The sequence below is a fragment of the Vipera berus genome (assembly GCF_964194415.1).
Source record: "Vipera berus genome assembly, chromosome: 7".
NCBI lineage: Eukaryota > Metazoa > Chordata > Lepidosauria > Squamata > Viperidae > Vipera > Vipera berus.
Window position 1 is genome coordinate 69,371,342 of NC_138209.1, and position 18,748 is coordinate 69,390,089.

The window sequence follows — 18,748 nt, forward strand, 5'->3', positions numbered from 1 at the left end:
TTTTTCTCTTTCCCTCTATTTCTCCCTTTCTCTCTCTCCCTCTATTTCCCTCCCTCTTTCTTTCTCCTTCTCTCTCTCCCTCTTTCTCTCCCTCTCCCTTTCTTTCTCTCCCTCTCTCTTTCCGTCTCCCTCTTTCTCTCCCCCTCTTTCTCTCCCTTTCTTTCTCCTCTCTCCCTCTTTCCCTCCCTATTTCTTTCTCCTTCTCTCTCTCTCCCTCTCTCTCTCTCCCTCCCTCCCTCTCCCATTGTCCCTCCCTTCCTTCCTTCCTTCCTTCCTTCCTTCCTTCCTTCCCTCCCTCCCTCCCTCCCTCCCTCCCTCCCTCCCTGTCTGCATTAGAGCAGTACCCGCGGAGGCGGCCCTGCGGCCCGGCTTTCTCTTGCAGAAAGCAGGCTGAAACGGAGTGAGGGAGATTGCCAGAAATGCGAATCAGCCGATCTCGCGCTCCTGCAAACTCCCTCGCTCGGTTTCAGCTTCCCTTGCTACAAGAGAAAGCAGGCTGAAACGGAGTGAGGGAGATTGCCAGAAATGCGAATCGGCCGATCTCGCGCTCCTGCAAACTCCCTCGCTCGGTTTCAGCTTGCCTTGCTACAAGAGAAAGCAGGCTGAAACGAGGGAGATTGCAGCAGCGCGAGATCAGCCGATTCGCATTCCTGGCAATCTCCCTCACTCCGTTTCAGCCTGCTTTCTCTTATAGCAAGGGAAGCTGAAACCGAGCGAGGGAGATTGCAGGAGTGTGAGATCGGTGTTTCTCAGCACGTGCCGATTCATGCTCCTGGCAAGCTCCCTTGCTTTCCACTTGCAGAGGTTGGGGCTGGCCATACGGATCACCTTCGGACCATAAGACGCACCCTCGTTTTCCCCCCCCACTTTTGGGGGAAAAAAGTGCGTCTTATGGTCCGAAAAATATGGTACTTGATACGCTAGGTTCTAGAACTTTCAGCCAGAGGTTAACATAGCTATGGAACAGGCAGCAACATCTGTCTATCTGCGAAGGTTTGCTCCTGTGTCCTCTGTATCCCATCTTTGGATGTCAAATCAAAAGCACATTTTTAAGTCAATAAAAGTCAAATGTTCCACAATGTGTGTATTCCTGCATTTCTATTTTAGTAGCTTATTGCCTGCTGCACTAGTTCATCAAAATGATTTGTCATGTTAATTTCTTATGTCCAGGTTGCAAAGAAAGAGGTCTCTGGGAATGCCCGTCAGACAAACTGTGTATTCACCATGCGATGATATGTGATGGTTTTCCAGATTGTCTTGACAACGTGGATGAAAAAAATTGCTGTAAGTGTTTCAAATTGTTAATGCCTGGGTGCTTTCTTTGGAGAGAGTCATGGCATGTCCTTTTTTAGAAAAATTCTTTTAATTTTACTCATTTCATTTCCCCTTTGATCCTAAGCCAGACATGTCAAACACAAGGCCCGGGGGCCAGATCCGGCCCGCGAAATGGTTTCATGTGGCCCGCGAAGCCATCCTGGAAACAGTGAGGGAACGGCCCCCACTGCCTTGGCCCTGGCCCAGAGACCCTCCTCCTGCCAGAGACCCTCAGATCTGTCCCACTCCTGCCCAGGCCCCCATAGGCACCCTTGATGCGAACGATGTAGAGCTGGCCACGCCCACCCAGTAGGCCATACGCACTTTAGCCATGCCCACCCAGTAGGCCACGCCCACTCAGGCCACACCCACCCGGCCCCGAGGGCAACCGCAATGCTGATGCGGCCCTCAATCAAATTGAGTTTGACACCCCTGTCCTAAGCAGTCTTCTAGCTTTGACTTTTATTAATTTCTAGCTTAATTTTTTTTTAAACAACTATGCTTTTATTTTGCCCCTTTTCTCTCATTTTTGCTATCTGCCTCCTTCCCTTTGTCCCGAGATTCCCTTTTGTCTTGTGCTTTTGTCTGAATATCAATTACTTTTGATAAGCTTTCTGTTCTTGTCATTCTTCATGAACTTTGCGTGCTTTGTTTATTCAATGGCCACAGAATGAAGAGAGCAAAATAAATTATGCTTTACCTATTTTATGTCTGGCTAACATGCATTATTCAGATTTTTACATCTGAACTTTCCGAGCGAGAGGGAAAAGTAGGAAAGGCATGGAGATACCGGTACATGCAAAGATTTCTGCAAGATTTAGAATTTACCTTTCTTGTGGTTTATTTCGGAAGAAAGTGTTCTGAATTTCTTTTTTTTTTATTTTAGGTTTGATTTTTGCTTCTTTCCTTGAGTTATCTATTTCACTTCGAGTATTATTAGTTCATCATATATTTGCATTTATTATGCTTCATTTAATTAATTCCTTGACAAAGCCTTAGAAGGCAATCAGCACACTGTTGGGTGCTGATTTTATCCATGGTCTCCCTAAAAGCACTTTGCACATTCATAAGAAACAGTGACTAAAAAAACCCTTTGTTTATTAGAACTCTTAAGAAAATTTGGTTCTGTAGGTTTCACTAGACAGAGGCTTCCAGGGTTGGAATATTCAGGGTTTTTCATGGCTTTTTTCCCCCTGAAATGTTTCATTTGTTTATACACTAATGAAATGTTATTTTTCGTTTCTGACTCTCTTGAATGTTGACAATTCATGATAAAATTGCATTAAATAGTTAACGAAGCTGGCTGTGAAAGAAGTTGCTTTGCATAACCAGGAATAAAAGTCTCTGAAAGACTGGAACTTCTTAATTCTGTAATATTTCTGTAAACTCAAATCAACATTCCTGGTATCGGCAGTCCTGATATGTCATGATTGTACACAATCACAACTCTATTCCCAATTCAGTGAAGGTTTAGCATTTTCTAGAGCAGGGGTCCCCAATGCCTGGGCTGCAGACCAGTCCCGGTCCATAGCCTGTTAGGAATCGGGTCACACAGCTGGAGGTGAGCAGTCGGCAAGCGAATAAGCAAAACCAAAACCATCCCCCACCCCCTGGTCCGTCTTCCACGAAACCGGTCCCTGGTGCCAAAAAGATTGGGGACCTCTGTTCTAGAGAATGTAAAGCTTTACGCTTCTAAAGATGGTTTTCTCCCTATTTACATTTTTTCATGGCAGCCTTTTGCAAGAAGGATGAAATAGCATGTGCAAACCATGACTGCGTACCCCGTAAGTCGTGGTGTGATGGGCGAGCAGATTGTGCCGACAAATCCGATGAATGGAGCTGTGGTAAGTTTTAAGACTTGCACTATAATTGAAATGCTAGTGTGAGGATTGCTGAGGGAAAACAAACCTATGGGAAATAGATCAACCACATTTAAAGTATATGACTAACGCTGACAATCAAAGATTGTACGTCTGGTTGGTTGGCCATTGTTTCTTCCTGCTTTCATAAAAAGCAAATTAAAATGGGCAAACGTGACTCTAGGATGAGTAGCCTCATAAGAGTTCGTCTGTGTCAGTGTCCTGGGATTTTACCTCCAAAATTCAAAATGTTAATGGCATTACATTGTTTGTTCTTTCAGAACATATGGGAATATAATTAGACCAATCAATCCTATGGAATCCGTCCTGGAAGCACTTCTAAAGCATCTGAAATTTCACTGCCAAAATCCAGGCCACTTCGTCACATTTTGTTGGCACAGTTTTTTGGGGGAAAGGTGTTTTTTTCTGTTTTTTTTCTTTTTTGGTAGGACAGATGTGGAAATGGGATTTGCCCGGGAAGACACCCCATTCCCAGAAAATCATGTGGTGCAACCTTTTCTTGCAGATGTCACTGGAATGAAAGGCCTGGCCTCTAACCTAAGACATTTGGCCATCTCTGCTTTAGGAAAACATTGTATGAATTTTATTATTTATTTAGTATATCATGAGAACACGACAGAAGTAAACATATGCACCCAGTCCACGTAATTGCATACAAAACCTCTACAGGAGTACAACAAAGGCCTCATAACTGGGATGTCCAGTTCAGCTATCCAGGGAATTGCCTCGACTTTCTTCAGGCAGTTTTAAAGAACCAGAAACCAGGTTTTCCTGCTAGAGTGGATAAAAGAGTCCCACGTGTGTAATGCTGAGTTCCCCAAAGGGCTATTTAATGTCACACACCTCTGTTTGTCGTGGCTGTGAGGGTCCAAGAGGGACAGTATGGTTGCATCTCAGCACTGTCTCCTTTTTAGCACTGCCGAGGGACACACGTGTAGATTAAGGAATGTTACGGAGGCGGGCAACTATTGCTCCCCTTGTATGAATGTTCCATGACTATAAAATAATACGTATTTAGATGGACAGATTAGTAAACAGGAGGACATACATATGTTTCCCTCCCAACACGTATGTTCAGAAAGGCTTTAATTCCCCCCCCCCCAGTAAAAGAATAACGTTCTCGGAGAGCAGCATATGGTGCTTCTCCCATTTGACCAATTGTTGTCGGAAGCTGGATGGGAAGGCTGCAAATGGCGATGATCGCGTGACCCCAGGATAATGCGACCATTGTAAATACATGCTGGTTGCCACATGTCTGAATTTTGATCACACGACCGTGGGGATGCTGTTACGGCTGCAACTCTGAGGACGAGTCATAAAGCCAGTGCCGTTGTAACTTCAAACGTTCAAATGAATGATTGTAAGCCAAGGGCTACTTGTAGTTTGATTGTCCTTTTGCAGTTGGCATATTAAGCTCCATCATTGCACGATCAAATTATAGGTACAGTCTTTGTTGGTGATTGCATATTAGTTTGCAGAACTTCCGTGTCATGAGAAATCCATCAGTTGCCTTCGACCTGGAAGTATTAAAAGTTAAACTTCCCCTTGTTTTTTTTTACACAGTGTCCCTATATAAAAGCAGCAGCTCCTTGATGTTCCCGACTGTATATAGGTCAGCTGCCAATTATTACGTATGCGCTGATGACTGGGAAGAAAATTTAAGCCTCTTGGCATGCAAACAGATGGGTTTCGGGTAAGGTCAGTAGTTTGTAATATTGATAAACCTTAGCCTTGAATGTGACTGTAAAATGGGGACAGTTTTTTGAATCTGATGTTTTCTTAAGACATGGGATCATTTAGTTGGTTTTTTTTTACATTTTTGTTAATTTTATAGAACTGGAATGTTTTGGTATTTGTTAACACATATGATCTTTGGTACTTTATCACTACCCTAGACTTTATCACTACCCTAGACTAGGGGTAGTCAACCTTGCCTCTTTCATGACTCGTGGACTTCAACTCCCAGAATTCCTGAGCCAGCCGTGCTGAGGGGAAAGGGAGAGGTTTCCATGCTGAGCCATGCTGGCTCAGGAATTCTGGGAGTTGAAGTCCACAAGTCATAAAGGAGCCATAGTTCCCCCATGCTGGCTCAGGAATTGTGGGAGTTGAAGTCCACAAGTCATAAAAGGGCCAGGTTTGAAGACCCCTGGTTTAATGTATAGGCCAGGAGTAGGCAACCTTGGCTTTTATGACTCATGGACTTCAGCTCCCACAATTCCTGAGCCAGCCACGAGACATAAAAGAGCCAAGGTTGCTTACCCCTGCCCTAGACTATTAATATAGTAAGTAGTTTGTTTTCTGTGGAAAAAAAATCATATTTTCCCCTTAATTCCAGTACATGTATGATGCCATATACTTGGTGAAATTCCTGAGCCTATTATATGGTTTTTAAGTTTTGTTTGGAAGGACTATTTTTGAAGGAAACTTTTAAAAATTGCACTGGAATCTGTTTTCAGTGAGTTCTTAGGTCAGATCAATGGCTTAATCCTTTGGGATGTTTTTAAGTGATCTTAAGGTTGTGTTAGGTGTGATTGTCTCCAAAGCTAGTTTTAGGGTTAAAAATTACTGTTGGTATGGAAGTGGCATTAGATTAGGTTTCTGGATTTCCATGGTTAAAAATAATGGCAGAGTCTACACTTTTTGGTGCAGAGTTAATTCTAGCCCTAGGGCAGACTGCTGGATTTAATAGATTTTATGGATACAAATTTCTATTGATTTCAGCTGCAGTTATGATTCGGAGTCGTTCAGAGAAATCTCTACCGCCATTTCATGCTAACAATTTTGGATATAAAAGTCTATGTTGAATTTCAAGTTGCTTGAGAGGACTGGGGAATGAATGCTTAATTATGAAAGTGTATTAAATAAAGCAAGGAATCTTGATTTTAATGGGAAATTGTACTTATTTAATTTTCCTACATGTTTATTACATTCCCACACACATTATTTTTGTATATCACTATATTTTCAGACAAAGCAGGTACAGTAGAGTTTTTTCTATATCTTTGCTAAATCAGTATGAGGTGATATGACAGAAAAAATAAAACAATTACAGTTGGGGAGAATGGTTACTTCTGACTCCCAAGCAGAAATGAATTCGTCTTTTTTTTTCCATGTCTCAAATGGTGAAGAAACGTTTGCTCAAACAAGTACTTTTCATAAGAGAAAAATTCAGTTGGGCCAGTAAAATTTTTTAAAAGCGAACATAGAAACACAGACAAAAGAAAGAAATAGCAATTTAAAAAAAAGTTCCCAGTAGAAGGTAAAAAATGTCAAGATGGCTGCCACTGTGTAGTCAAAGGCCCAACTCTTTTGAATGTGCATCACATCTAAAATTGCCAGTCTCCTTTGGATAGTCACAGCCTCCATCTTAACTTTTTTGACCTCCCTCTGCAGATGCCTGTTCCCCCCCCCCCGCTCCCCCCCCTAATTCGTTTGAATAAAACATGAAACATCAACTGTGGCTTCTGTATATCAAATTTTTCAAACGCAGAGATCACTTCTCACAAGACTATCAAATCCTGTGATTTAGAATAAAATAGAACTGGAAGGGACCTTGGAGGTCTTCTAGTCCAGCCCTCTGCTCAAACAGGAGAACCTATACCATCTCAGATAAGTGATATAGGTTCTCCTGCTTCAGCAGGGGACTGGACTAGAAGACCTCCAAGGTCCCTTCCAGATCCTATGCTATGCTATGCTATGCTATGCTATGCTATGCTATGCTATGCTATGCTATGCTATGCTATGCTATGCTATGCTATACTATACTATACTATACTATACTATACTATACTATACTATACTATACTATACTATACTATACTATACTGAGCCTTGGTGGAGCAGTGGGCTAATGCCTCCTTAAGTAACACCAGCTGCCTGCAATTAGTGCAGGTTCGCATCCCACCAGGCTCAAGGTTGACTCAGCCTTCCATCCTTCCGAGGTAGGTAAAATGAGGACCCAGATTGTTGGGGGCAATTAAGCTGACTTTGTAATAATGCTGCTTGGGGTGTGTGTGAAAGCCCTAATAAGCAGGCATATACATAGAATGAAGGCTACTGCTAAGCTTGTAAGCCGCCCTGAGTCTTCGGAGAAGGGCGGGATATAAATGGAATTAAAATAAAATAAAAATAAATAAAATAAATATACTATACTATACTATACTATACTATACTATACTATACTATACTATACTAATTACTATACTAATTCCTATCCTATCCTATCCTATTCTATCCTATCCTATCCTATCCTATCCTATCCTATCCTATCCTATCCTATCCTATCCTATACTATACTATACTATACTATACTATACTATACTATACTATACTATACTATATCATATCCCAGGATTTGATATTATTATGAGAAGTGATCTCTGCATTTGTCGATTAACCTCCCCGCTCCGTACAGATAAACCGTGACTTACAAACAGTTCACTTTAGTGACATTCAAAGTTACAGTGTCACTGAAAAGAAGTGACTTATGACCACGTCTCGCACTTAGGACCGTTGCGCCATCCCCGTGGTCACACTTGATCAAAAGTTGTATGCTTGGCAACAACGGATTCGTATTTATGACAGTTGCTAAGACCCTGGATCATGTGATCAAACCTTTTTTCGTGAACACTGGGAGTTTGAAGTCCACAAGTCATTAAGGGGCCATAGTTCCCCACCTGTGGCCCATGCAGATGACGCAGGAACAGCCTTCCTCTGGTTTAGGCCATGGAGAAGATAAGGCATAAAAGCACTTTATCTGACCTATTGGCCTTCGGGTGAAGGGTAGCCCTTGTTTTGGGGCATCCCAAGGGAGAGTAGAAACAAGTTAAGATGGTGTCTGTGACTGCTCAGTGGGGGGGCCCATCCCGTTTTACGTGCCTAAAAGGTAAAGGTAAAGGTTCCCCCGCACATGCATGCTAGTCGTTTCCGACTCTAGGGGCCGGTGCTCATCTCCGTTTCATAGCCGAAGAGCCAGCGTTTGTCCGAGGACGTCTCCGTGGTCATGTGGCCGGCATGACTAGACGCCAAAGGTACACGGAACGCTGTTACCTTCCCACCGCAGTGGTCCCTATTTTTCTACTTGCATTTTTACGTGCTTTCGAACTGCTAGGTGGGCAGAAGCTGGGACGAGTAACAGGCGCTCACTCTGTTACGCGGCACTCGGGATTCGACCCGCCAAACTGCCGACCTTCTGATCGACAAGCTCAGCGTCCTAACCCACTGAGCCACCGCGTCCCTACTTTACGTGCCTAGCTTCTACTATAAATGAACCCACTTGAACGATCTTGAATGTATGTTTCTTTTTTTCCCCCCAGTGGACCAGCTGCGACAGGACTTATTCCAGTGCATGAGCTTCCACTACAGGCAAAATGGCTGAACCTGCATCCTGATTGGGAGAAGAAAAACGGGTTCACACTGCATGGTCTTTTAGTAACAGGGTAAGAGATAGCTACCACAGTGTGTTATAATCTATGGGCGGAGAGAATATCTGGAGAGAACCCATCAGTCTCAAACGTAGCACCACATCAGCCCTTCAAGCTAGAGTAGACTACTAGGGGGAAACGTTATGCATGGCGATGCTACTTTTATTGTAAGGTTAAAGTCACAGAATCTTGCAAGTCTGAATACGTTTCCCCCCCCTTCCCTCTCTTTATCTTCATAAGAACTAGGGAGGGTTGTACATCTGAAGCTTTCTCAAATTATATTCCTCCTCCAGATTTTAAAGTTCTTTTTATCTAACCGTTGTCTTAGAAGTGGTTCTTCCTTCCGTTCCTCAAAAGTTATTCCTTCAGCCTATCCACATATGATGGAACTCAGATTTCCGAAGAAGAAGAAGAACTGGGGGTTTTGCATATAATAGCAGTAGCACTTAAGACTTGTATACCACTTTACAGGCCTCTTTAAGCGGTTTACAGAGCTAGCCTATTGCCCCCCAATAATCTGGGTCCTCATTTTACTGACCTCAGAAGAATGGAAAGCTGAGTCAGCCTTGAGCCCAGTCAGGATTGAACTCCAGGCTGTGGGGCAGAGTTCTTGAACACTGCACCACCATATAGACTATATAAATAAGGCTTGTTTACTCAAATTGTGGTAACACCCTGTCGGGTGTGATACTCCCCGCTTTGATCTGTATGTATTCAGTATGCGTGTCAACGCTGCAAACTTTGGATGTTTTTGCTCTGACAATATTAAGAGGCAGCCTTTTCCTTTAAATTGTTTTGCTCTTAGAATTAGATGAAGCTGGGGGGGGGTTGTTTTTGATAAGAAATGGAAGGGAAGGGAATGGAAGCTTTGCCCTTCAAATTGATTGGAGAACGTGATTTATGACTGCTAACTTGGACAGGGAATTGTGCCAGATATTGGGTGCTGAAGGGAGGGGAATTCAGATCTTGGCATCCATCCAGGCCGTGCTGACGCTTTGTTCTCATTATTATAGACTTTTTAGAATAAACAAGATTCTTTGAAGTGTTTCATTAGTCGGAAGCATGACAATGCGTTTCCAACTGCACAGAAGCCCTATCAGTTTGTAGGCAGTCCGTGTATAAACAGGAAATCGGTTTGCGGCCACAAGTGAGCCCACAATTTCTATTGTTAAGTGAGACATTTGCTAAGTGAGTTTTACTCCCCCCCCCCCCGTTTTTACGATCTTTCTTGCCACCGTTGTTAAGTGAATCACTTCAGTTGTTAAGCTAGTAACATGGTGGTTAAGTGAATTCTGGCTTCCCCATTGAGTTTGCTTGTCACAAGGGGATCACATGACCCCGGGACAAAGCCACCGTCATAAATATAAGCCAGTTGCCAGGTGTCCGAATTTTAATCACATGATCGTGGGGATGCTTGCAAAGGTTGTAACTGTGAAAAATAGTCAGGTCACATTTGTCCATGCTGTTGTAACTTTGAACGGTCGCTAAAGGAACTCTTGTAAGTCGAGGATGTTTGTACTTTGACTGAGTCCCACTTACAATTTAAAAAAAACCTATTTGGCTTTGGTTTTCAGCTGATATATTTGATCTAGTTGCCAGTCCTGAGGACTGTTGAGAGGAATAAATGAAGCAGCAAAGTACTGCCTTTAGAAATCAAATGTCCTCCAGGTTCCGAGCCCATATTTTAATGATACAGATAAAAAGATAATAAAAGTTTTTCCAGTAGATGTGATCCCTGCACTTCTGCATTATGCTGATGAAACTGAGCTTCGTTAAGCTGTTGTTTCTACATCTAGGTTACCATGTAAAAGCAAGAATGTGGTTTCTCTTCTCTGTGCCAAAGAAGGTAAGAACTTAATTCATAGAAGCATGAAGAAGTAAATTAGATACTTCCAAATTATCCATAATTCTTTTGAGAGTTTTTTTTTAAAAAAAATTATTTGGGGAGAATAAAAGTGGAATCTTTATCAAGGAGCAGCATTTTGCTTTCTGAATGGAAAACTTACGCCTTCCAGAAGCCCAGAAACAGAATATTAAGGCAAGAACCGGAATGGTGTAAGTAAGGTCTACTGCTTGAGCAGGTGGGTTGGACTAGAAGACCTCCAAGGTCCCTCTCAACTCTTTAATTCTATTAGACTGAACTTACTAAATCGTTTAGTTTGGGGGTGTTTCTTTTGCAGCCATAATCCATTCCATTCACTTCCTTCCATCATTTTTCATTTTTTGGATTGGATTTCCCCCCCCCTTTACTTGGCATTTTATCGCTCTTTGTAGTTTTGCAAACCCCGAAACACTGTTGGCTGTGCCTTGTTCTTCCCTTTAAGGAAGCAAATAACTTGTTTAGACAAATAAATGAGATTGGGTTACTTCCTCTTGCCTCAATATTCACTGAGGCTCCCAAGCACCTTATTTGCAAGTTTAGATAGGCTAACAGCGCTATGGAATTGGAAAGGGCCTTAGAGGCCTACTCCTGCTCAGTGCAGCAAAGTTGCCCACAATCTGACTTAAAATTTGTGTTTGCTCTTTTATTTAATCAGGAATTTTCTTCCATTGCTGGCATTAATTTAAGTTTAATGATATTGCAGGTTTTTGTAAATTTACTGTGTCTCCAGGTGTACTACTTCTTTTGAGATTGCTGTGGCATGGATGCCAAAGCTTTCCAGGAAATGCAGTCTCTTTTCCGGTACTTACCAGCTGATCTTTTTCCTAAAAGATTGTGGCCGTCGCCCTGCTGCTCGGATGAGCAAGAGGATCCTCGGTGGCAGGACCAGTCGGTCAGGGCGTTGGCCGTGGCAGTGCTCGCTTCAGAGTGAGCCCAGCGGGCATATCTGTGGCTGCGTTCTCGTAGCAAAGAAGTGGGTCTTAACGGTGGCACACTGCTTTGAAGGGTGAGTAGTGCTGAGGACGCTTCAGAAATAGGATGGGCATTGTTAGGTATATGTCTGTGGCCTAACTGGTTGGGTTGGCAATATATATGAACTACGATTGTATCATTGTTATAGAACTGTAATGTATCACTTTAACTATGTAATGCATTGCATCATACCTTCTAATGATTGGCCAGCGCTGTTTCCTACAGCCATAAGAGGGAGCTAGAGACATAGCTTCTCTCTCTGTTACGTTCACTCTCGTTTGCTGTTACTTGCTGTTTATCATGGTTTGTGGGTTTGCTACTGTTTTGCTAAACCTGTAGAACTGTGTTTGACTTACGGACTGGTAAGACTCTGTATCGGATAATCCTTGGACTGTTGTTATCTGCTATCTTTTCATTACTTGTGTATGACCTGGACTGTTTCTTTCCTGGACTGTGCTATTGTCTTATCCCACAAGTAAAACTTTTGTACACACCTCAGTGTATCTGTGTGGTTGCTGTGTAAACTTAACTACTCTCAGTGTCCTCTTTTTGTGCAAGCTCTCTTTCGCTCAAGAGTTGCTCTGCTCATCCTTGTCAGGCATTGTAATTAGAGAGAGGATTCCAAGCTGGTTGACGTGATCAAAGCTTTCCAAGTGGAAACCTCCGAGGCGCTGAGACCTAGCCGACTTACAAAAACCATGTCCTTCTATCACTGTGTTTCTCGACTTTGGCAACTTTCAGATATGTGGACTTCAGTTCCCAGAATTCCCCAGATCGTATTGGATCCATCACAACTGAAAATGTACGTGGTTGTTACGGAGAAACACTGCTCTGTTATGCCACGCACATAGAACCGAGATGAGCTGCTTTCACACAAGCAATGTGTGACATGCGGGCCAAAATGAAAAGTTCACCTGGACACAGCTTATTATACGTTAGCAGTTCCTGGTTCCCGTGACCTGGAAAAGTTTGAAAGCCATTAATTTATGATTTTAAAGGCTACCATCTCCGGGCTGCAGAAATCCATACCACCATTTGACCTAGTGGTTTATAGTTTTATAGTGTGCTGTTGTTGCTATTCGTTTAATTAAAACAGCCACTTGGTTGCTTCTCAGGGGCGTACACTGGAGGGTGCAAATCTGCAAAACGATGGATGTGGCGTTGATCCGTCTACAATCAATGTGGGACTGGATCATAACGTTGCAATCGCCATCTTAAAGATCCTCTCGATCCTCTCTCCTCAGACACCCTTGTTTCTGGTGAAAAGATGAGAGCGTGAGATCTTTTGTTTGCATTGAATTCAAGCCAGGTTTAGTAAATTCATTATGGGGCTGACTTTTTCTACTGATGGAGATAAGAAGGTAGTGGATCCAAATCAATGTTGCATTTGAAGTGGTAGTTACATCTATGTTTCCGTCAAAAGACATACTTCTACCTAAGGTAAAAACTGAAATAGCTTCCACCTTCGTTCCAGGCCACACCTGGAATACTGCATCCAGTTTTTGTCACCATGATGTAAAAAAGATGTTGAGACTCTAGAAAGGGTACAGAGATGATTGGGGGACTGGAGGCTAAAACATATAGGGAACGGTTGCTGGAATTGGGTATGTGTAGTTTAATGAAGAGAAGGGCGAGTGGTGACATGATAGCAGTGTTCTAGTATCTCAGGGGCTGCCCCAAAGAAGAGGGAGTCAAGCTATTCTCCAAAGCACCTGAAGGCAGGACAAGAAGCAATGGATGGAAAGTAACCAAAGTGAGAACCAACCTAGAACTAAGGAGAAACTTCCTGACAGTTAGAACAATTAACCAGTGGAACAACCTGCCTCCAGAGGTGGTGAATGCTCTAACACTGGAGGTTTTTAAGAAGAGACTGGACAGCCATTTGCCTGAAATGGCATAAGGTTTCCTGCCTTAGCAGGGGGTTGGACTAGATGACCTCCAAGGTCCCTTCCAACTACTACTACTACTACTTCTTCTTCTTCTTCTTCTTCTTCTTCTTCTTCTTCTTCTTCTTCTTCTTCTTCTTCTTCTTCTTCTTCTTCTTCTTCTTCTTCTTCTTCTTCTTCTTCTTCTTCTTCTTATTATTATTATTATTATTATTATTATTATTATTATTATTATTATTATTATTATTATTATTATATCATTCAAGTGGACTTAGTTCTTTTTTCTGTGGCAAAAGCCCCGCTTTCATCTTCCTGTTTATATTCTGGTAGTCCTTGACTTACAACAGTTCATTTAGCGACCGTTCAAAAATTACGACACTGGAAAAAGTGACACAACCTTTGCAGCATCCCCATGCTTAGGAGATCAGAATTGAGATGCTTGGCAACTGGTTCATATTTATGATGGTCGCAGTGTCCCGGGGTCGCGTGATCCCCTTTTGCCACCTTCTGACAAGCAAAGTCAATGGGGAAGCCAGATTCACTTAACAACTGGGTTACTGAGTTACCAACTGCAGGAACAACGGAAGCGAGAAAGGTCATAAAATGGGAGGGGGAAAAAAAACCTCAACCCTTGACAACAGAAATTTGGGGCTCAATTGTCGTAAGTTGAGGACTGCCTGTAGTTGGTGTGCGTCCAGTGGGAGAGTGAAGTACATAAGTGACTTAACGGTAGAGAGATTTAGAGTCGTTCACTGGTATTTTAACGCCTTTCTTTTTCCCAAGGAGAGAAAATCCGAAGGTGTGGAAAGTAGTTTTTGGCATCAACAATTTGGATCATCCTTCAGTCTTCATGCAAATCCGCCTGGTGAAAACAATTATTCTGCACCCTCGTTACAACCGTGCGGTGGTGGACTACGACATCAGCATTGTGGAACTCAGCGAAGACATCAATGAGACGAGCTACGTCCGGCCGGTTTGCCTTCCCACCAGGGAGCAGCTGGTCAAGCCAAATACCTATTGCTACATCACCGGCTGGGGACACATGGGTAACAAAAGTCAGTGTCGCATATCCATGTTCTCATGCAAATCTGTTTCTCTTTTACCGTAGCCGGTTGGCTTAATCGCTATAATTGCTAGTCCCCCATTTCCAGTGAACAAGAAGAAGGTGGTGGGTCTACAAGCACTGTTGCATTTGAAGCAACAAATGAAAACTCCTCTGTTGCGCTAAACAAAATGTCAGAACGTATGTTAGTTTTTGCTGTTCAAAAACTAGGGCGTTAAAAAGAAAGATTGCAATATGAATATATGCGAATGTCCACCAGAGAGAGGGATGGAACGGAAGGCTGAGATTGTGGGTGCAACCTTGTGATGCACCACCATCTCTTTAGACATGTGTGATGTCAGTGCCCAAAGGATGAAGCTTTGATCAGGCAGGTGACCTCATTTAAAACAGCCTACTTTTAAACATTAGTAAAACCAAAGTGGTCCTTGTCAATTTCAGAAAAGGCAGGCACAGCCACACTCCTCTGTGTATTAATAATTCACCCGTGGAGATGGTTGCCAGCCATCTTGTGGCCTGCTTGGAACATTTTTTTTGTATGTAATTTTTCTTTAAACTAGCTCTGACATTTATAATTACCAGCACTAATTTTAATGTCAGCTAAGCCCTTCCCTAGTTTACAAGGAGAAACTAGAAGAGGGGGAAGAACATTCAAGCTTGTTCATAGAGCTGTTGCAATATGCCTACTCCTGATCTTACTGCAAGGAGGTTGAGGAGTTGGTGAACTGGTATAAAGAAAACAGCCTAGTTTTAAATACCAGGAAAACCAAAGAAATCATTCTCGGTTTCAGAAAAGGCAGGCACAGCCACACTTCTCTGTGAATTAATGATTCACGTGTGGAGATGGTTGCCAGCATCAAATTCCTGGGTGTGCAGCTAACAAGTAGGCTGGCTTGGTGGCTCAACAGCGAGACACTGGTGAAGCGGGCACAGCAGCGCCTGCATTTTCTGTGTCGCATGAGAAAAGCTCATCTTCCTTCCCCTGTCCTGACCACTTCCTACAGGGGGACGATCGAGAGCATCCTGTCATACAGCATCACAGTCTGGTTTGGAAGCATCCCTGCTTCAGACAGGAAGGTGGTGCAGAGAGTGGTGAGGACAGCGGAAAAGATTATTGGCAGTTCCCTCCCTCCCATCCAGGACATAGCGCAGAAGCGTTGTTTGAACAGGGTCCGTAAGATTATCTGGGACATGACACATCCTCTTCACGACCCGTTTTCCTTGTTACCTTCTGGGAGGGAGGGGGCTCCGTGGTATCCGAGGCAGAACAACCAGTCACAGTTTTGTTCCATACAGTATTAACCTTGTGAACTCTCAGGCTTCCCCTTTCTGTTAAGTATTCAAGATGGATCGTGATTAATATTTATATGTTATTTATATGTAAGGGTGTAGGTGTATGCATATGTTGTATATAGCATGTTTAAATGTGTGTTGTGTATGTGTACACTTTTGAGGGCAAAATTTCATTTTTAATGTGTGCCAATGTGCCCACAGAAAAAAATGTCAATAAAGGTCTGTCTGTCTATTATCTATCTATCTATCTATCTATCTATCTATCTATCTATCTATCTATCTATCTATCTATCTATCTATCTATCTATCTATCTATCTATCTATCTATCCATATCTATCTATCTATCTATCTATCTATCTATCTATCTATCTATCTATCTATCTATCTATCTATCTATCTATCTATCTATCTATCTACCTACCTACCTACCTATCTATCTATCTAATGCAGCTGTAGATTCTGACCCAGTTGTGTGTTTGCCTTCTGTTTAGTGCCCTTCAAACTGCAGGAAGGAGAAGTGCGCATTATTTCCTTGGACCAATGTCAGTCTTACTTTGACATGAAGACCATCACAGTCAGGATGTTATGTGCAGGCTACGAGTCTGGAACTGTGGATTCTTGCATGGTAAGGCTGTTCACAAAGGGAAACCCAAAGTCCTCACTTTTTATAGACAAGTTTAAAAGCCAGATTTTCAGGCGTTTTGCTAATCAAAAATTCCGTTCCTTCTTTCCTTCCTTCCTTCCTTCCTTCCTTCCTTCCTTCCTTCCTTCCTTCCTTCCTTCCTTCCTTCCTTCCTTCCTTCCTTCCTTCCTTCCTTCCTTCCTTCCTTCCCTCCCCTTTCCTTCCCTTCCCTTCCCTTCCCTTCCCTTCCCTTCCCTTCCCTTCCCTTCCCTTCCCTTCCCTTCCCTTCTTGGCTTGTTTTAGGATTTTTTTTGGATGTTGGCAAAAAAATTTCCCATACAGTTTCTCCTTTCCTTTCTGAGTATATTGTGTTTGAAGAAAGGATATCACAAATTTCAGAGAATAAACGCATACAGAGAATAAATCGTTCAAATAAAATATAGTAGTAATGCTTTTGAAATCTTTTTGACATCAGCTTGCAGTCACAGTCCTAGAAGGGTTGTGTTAACTGGTACAGTGGAGAAACGTCAGGTTGATCACCTCTCCTGGTGATCACTTCTATAGTGAGTTGGGCAGGTGGAAGTATCTGTAATGACTTTTGGCTTTGACTGGTACATCCGTTATGCCTTTTGCAGACCAGAACAGCCTACTGTTGTAGTAATACTAGATTACATCGGTGTTTCTCAACTGTGGCAACTTTAAGACGGGTGGACTTCAGTCTTCAGAATTCCCCAAACCAGTTGAGAAGCATTGGATTACAGCAAAGCTCTCTTCATCCTTGCAGCTTATTGACTGTAATGTAATTTGAGGTTATTCTTCTGTCTGATCCAAGTCTTCACAAATGACTTAGATGAGGGATTAGAAGGGGAACTTATCAAATGTGCAGACGATATTAAGCTGGCAAGAATTGCCAATAGGTTAAGCAAGAAAAAAACAAAAGTACACGTACAGATTAGGTGAAACCAGGCTTAATTGCAGTAACTGTGAGAAGGATCTTGGCGTCCTAGTGGACAATCAATTAAATATGAGTCAGGAGTATGCAGCAGCAGCAGCAGCCGCCAATGGAATCCTAAGTTGCATTAACAGAGGAATTGAATCAAGATCATGTGAGGTACGAGCACCACTCTATAAAGCTCTAGTAAGGCTAGACCTATAGGGACATGGTGGCTCAGTGGGTTAGGACATTGAGCTTGTCGATCAGAAGGTCGGCAGTTTGGCGGGTCGAATCCCGAGTGCCGCGTAACAGAGTGAGCGCCTGTTACTCGTCCCAGCTTCTGCCAGCCTAGCAGTTCAAAAGCATATAGAAATGCATGTAGAAAAATAGGGACCACTACAGTGGGAAGGTAACGGCGTTCCGTGCGCCTTTGGCGTCTAGTCATGCCGGCCACATGACCATGGAGACATCCTCAGACAAGCGCTGGCTCTTCAGCTTTGAAACGGAGATGAGCACCGGCCCCTAGAGTTGGAAACGACTAGCATGCATGTGCGGGGGAACCTTTACCTTTTAAGGCTAGACCTAGAATACTGCATTCACTTTTGGTCACCACACTATACAAAAGATGTTGAGACTCTAGAAAGAGTGCAGAGAAGAACAACAAAGACAATTAGGGGCCTGGAAGCTAAAACATAGGAAGAACAGTTGCAAGAACTGGGCATGGCTAGTCTAGTGAAGAGAAGGATCAGGGGTGACATGATAGTAGTGTTCCAATACTTGAGGAGCTGTCACCTATTTTTTCAAAGCACCCAAAGTCCAGACAAGGAACAACAGATGGAAACTGATCAAGAAAGAGATTCAACCTAGAAATGAGACATTTTATGACAGTGAGAACAGTCGAACAGCTTGCCTTCAGAAGTTGTGTATGCCCCATCACTGGAGGCTTTCAAGAAGAGACAGCCACTTGTCAGAAATGGTATAGGGGGGGTGTCTCCTGCTTGAGTGTGTGGGGGGGGGGGTTGAACTAGATGACCTACAAGGTCCCTTCGAACTGTTATTTTGAAAGTGAAAGCTGCAATTAGCCAGAATTTGTTCATAAGAACATAAGCCGTGGTCTGCTAGGTCAGACTCCTGACTCAGCTAGTCTAGCAATCTCTTTTCATGGTGGCCAAACAACTGCACAAAATAGCCTACTAGTTTCCCAGCTGGTGGGTTTGGGTGGCAATCACACTCTGCCAGCAAGGCTTAATAGCCGCTGACTTCCCATGATGTCAACAAATCGATCCGTTGTTTTTTTTTTTTAATCCAACCACGCTGTTAGCCAGTGTCACATCATGGTAGTGGATCTCAAATTTTAATTATGAGCAAAACAAACAAACAAAAAAAAGAACCCACCCCAAACTCTTTTTTTGTTTTTTAATGTCTTAATTCTTCCGGGATTCCATTTTTATTGGATTATTTCTGATTCTGAGTTTGCGGAA

The 18,748-nt window shown here is 42.8% G+C and overlaps 1 protein-coding gene across 1 annotated transcript in view; it reads left to right on the forward strand.

Moving 5' to 3' along the window:
- The window catches only part of CORIN (corin, serine peptidase), a gene marked incomplete at both ends in the record, with an annotated part of 99,247 nt that overhangs the window by 79,769 nt on the left and 730 nt on the right, over positions 1-18,748 (forward strand). The window contains 8 exons of the mRNA XM_081332547.1: positions 1,171-1,284; positions 3,048-3,158; positions 4,758-4,887; positions 8,510-8,632; positions 10,414-10,463; positions 11,331-11,505; positions 14,141-14,412; positions 16,203-16,336. Of these exons, the coding sequence (XP_081188673.1) occupies positions 1,171-1,284; positions 3,048-3,158; positions 4,758-4,887; positions 8,510-8,632; positions 10,414-10,463; positions 11,331-11,505; positions 14,141-14,412; positions 16,203-16,336 (1,109 nt within the window). The remainder of the gene's footprint in view (positions 1-1,170; positions 1,285-3,047; positions 3,159-4,757; positions 4,888-8,509; positions 8,633-10,413; positions 10,464-11,330; positions 11,506-14,140; positions 14,413-16,202; positions 16,337-18,748) is intronic.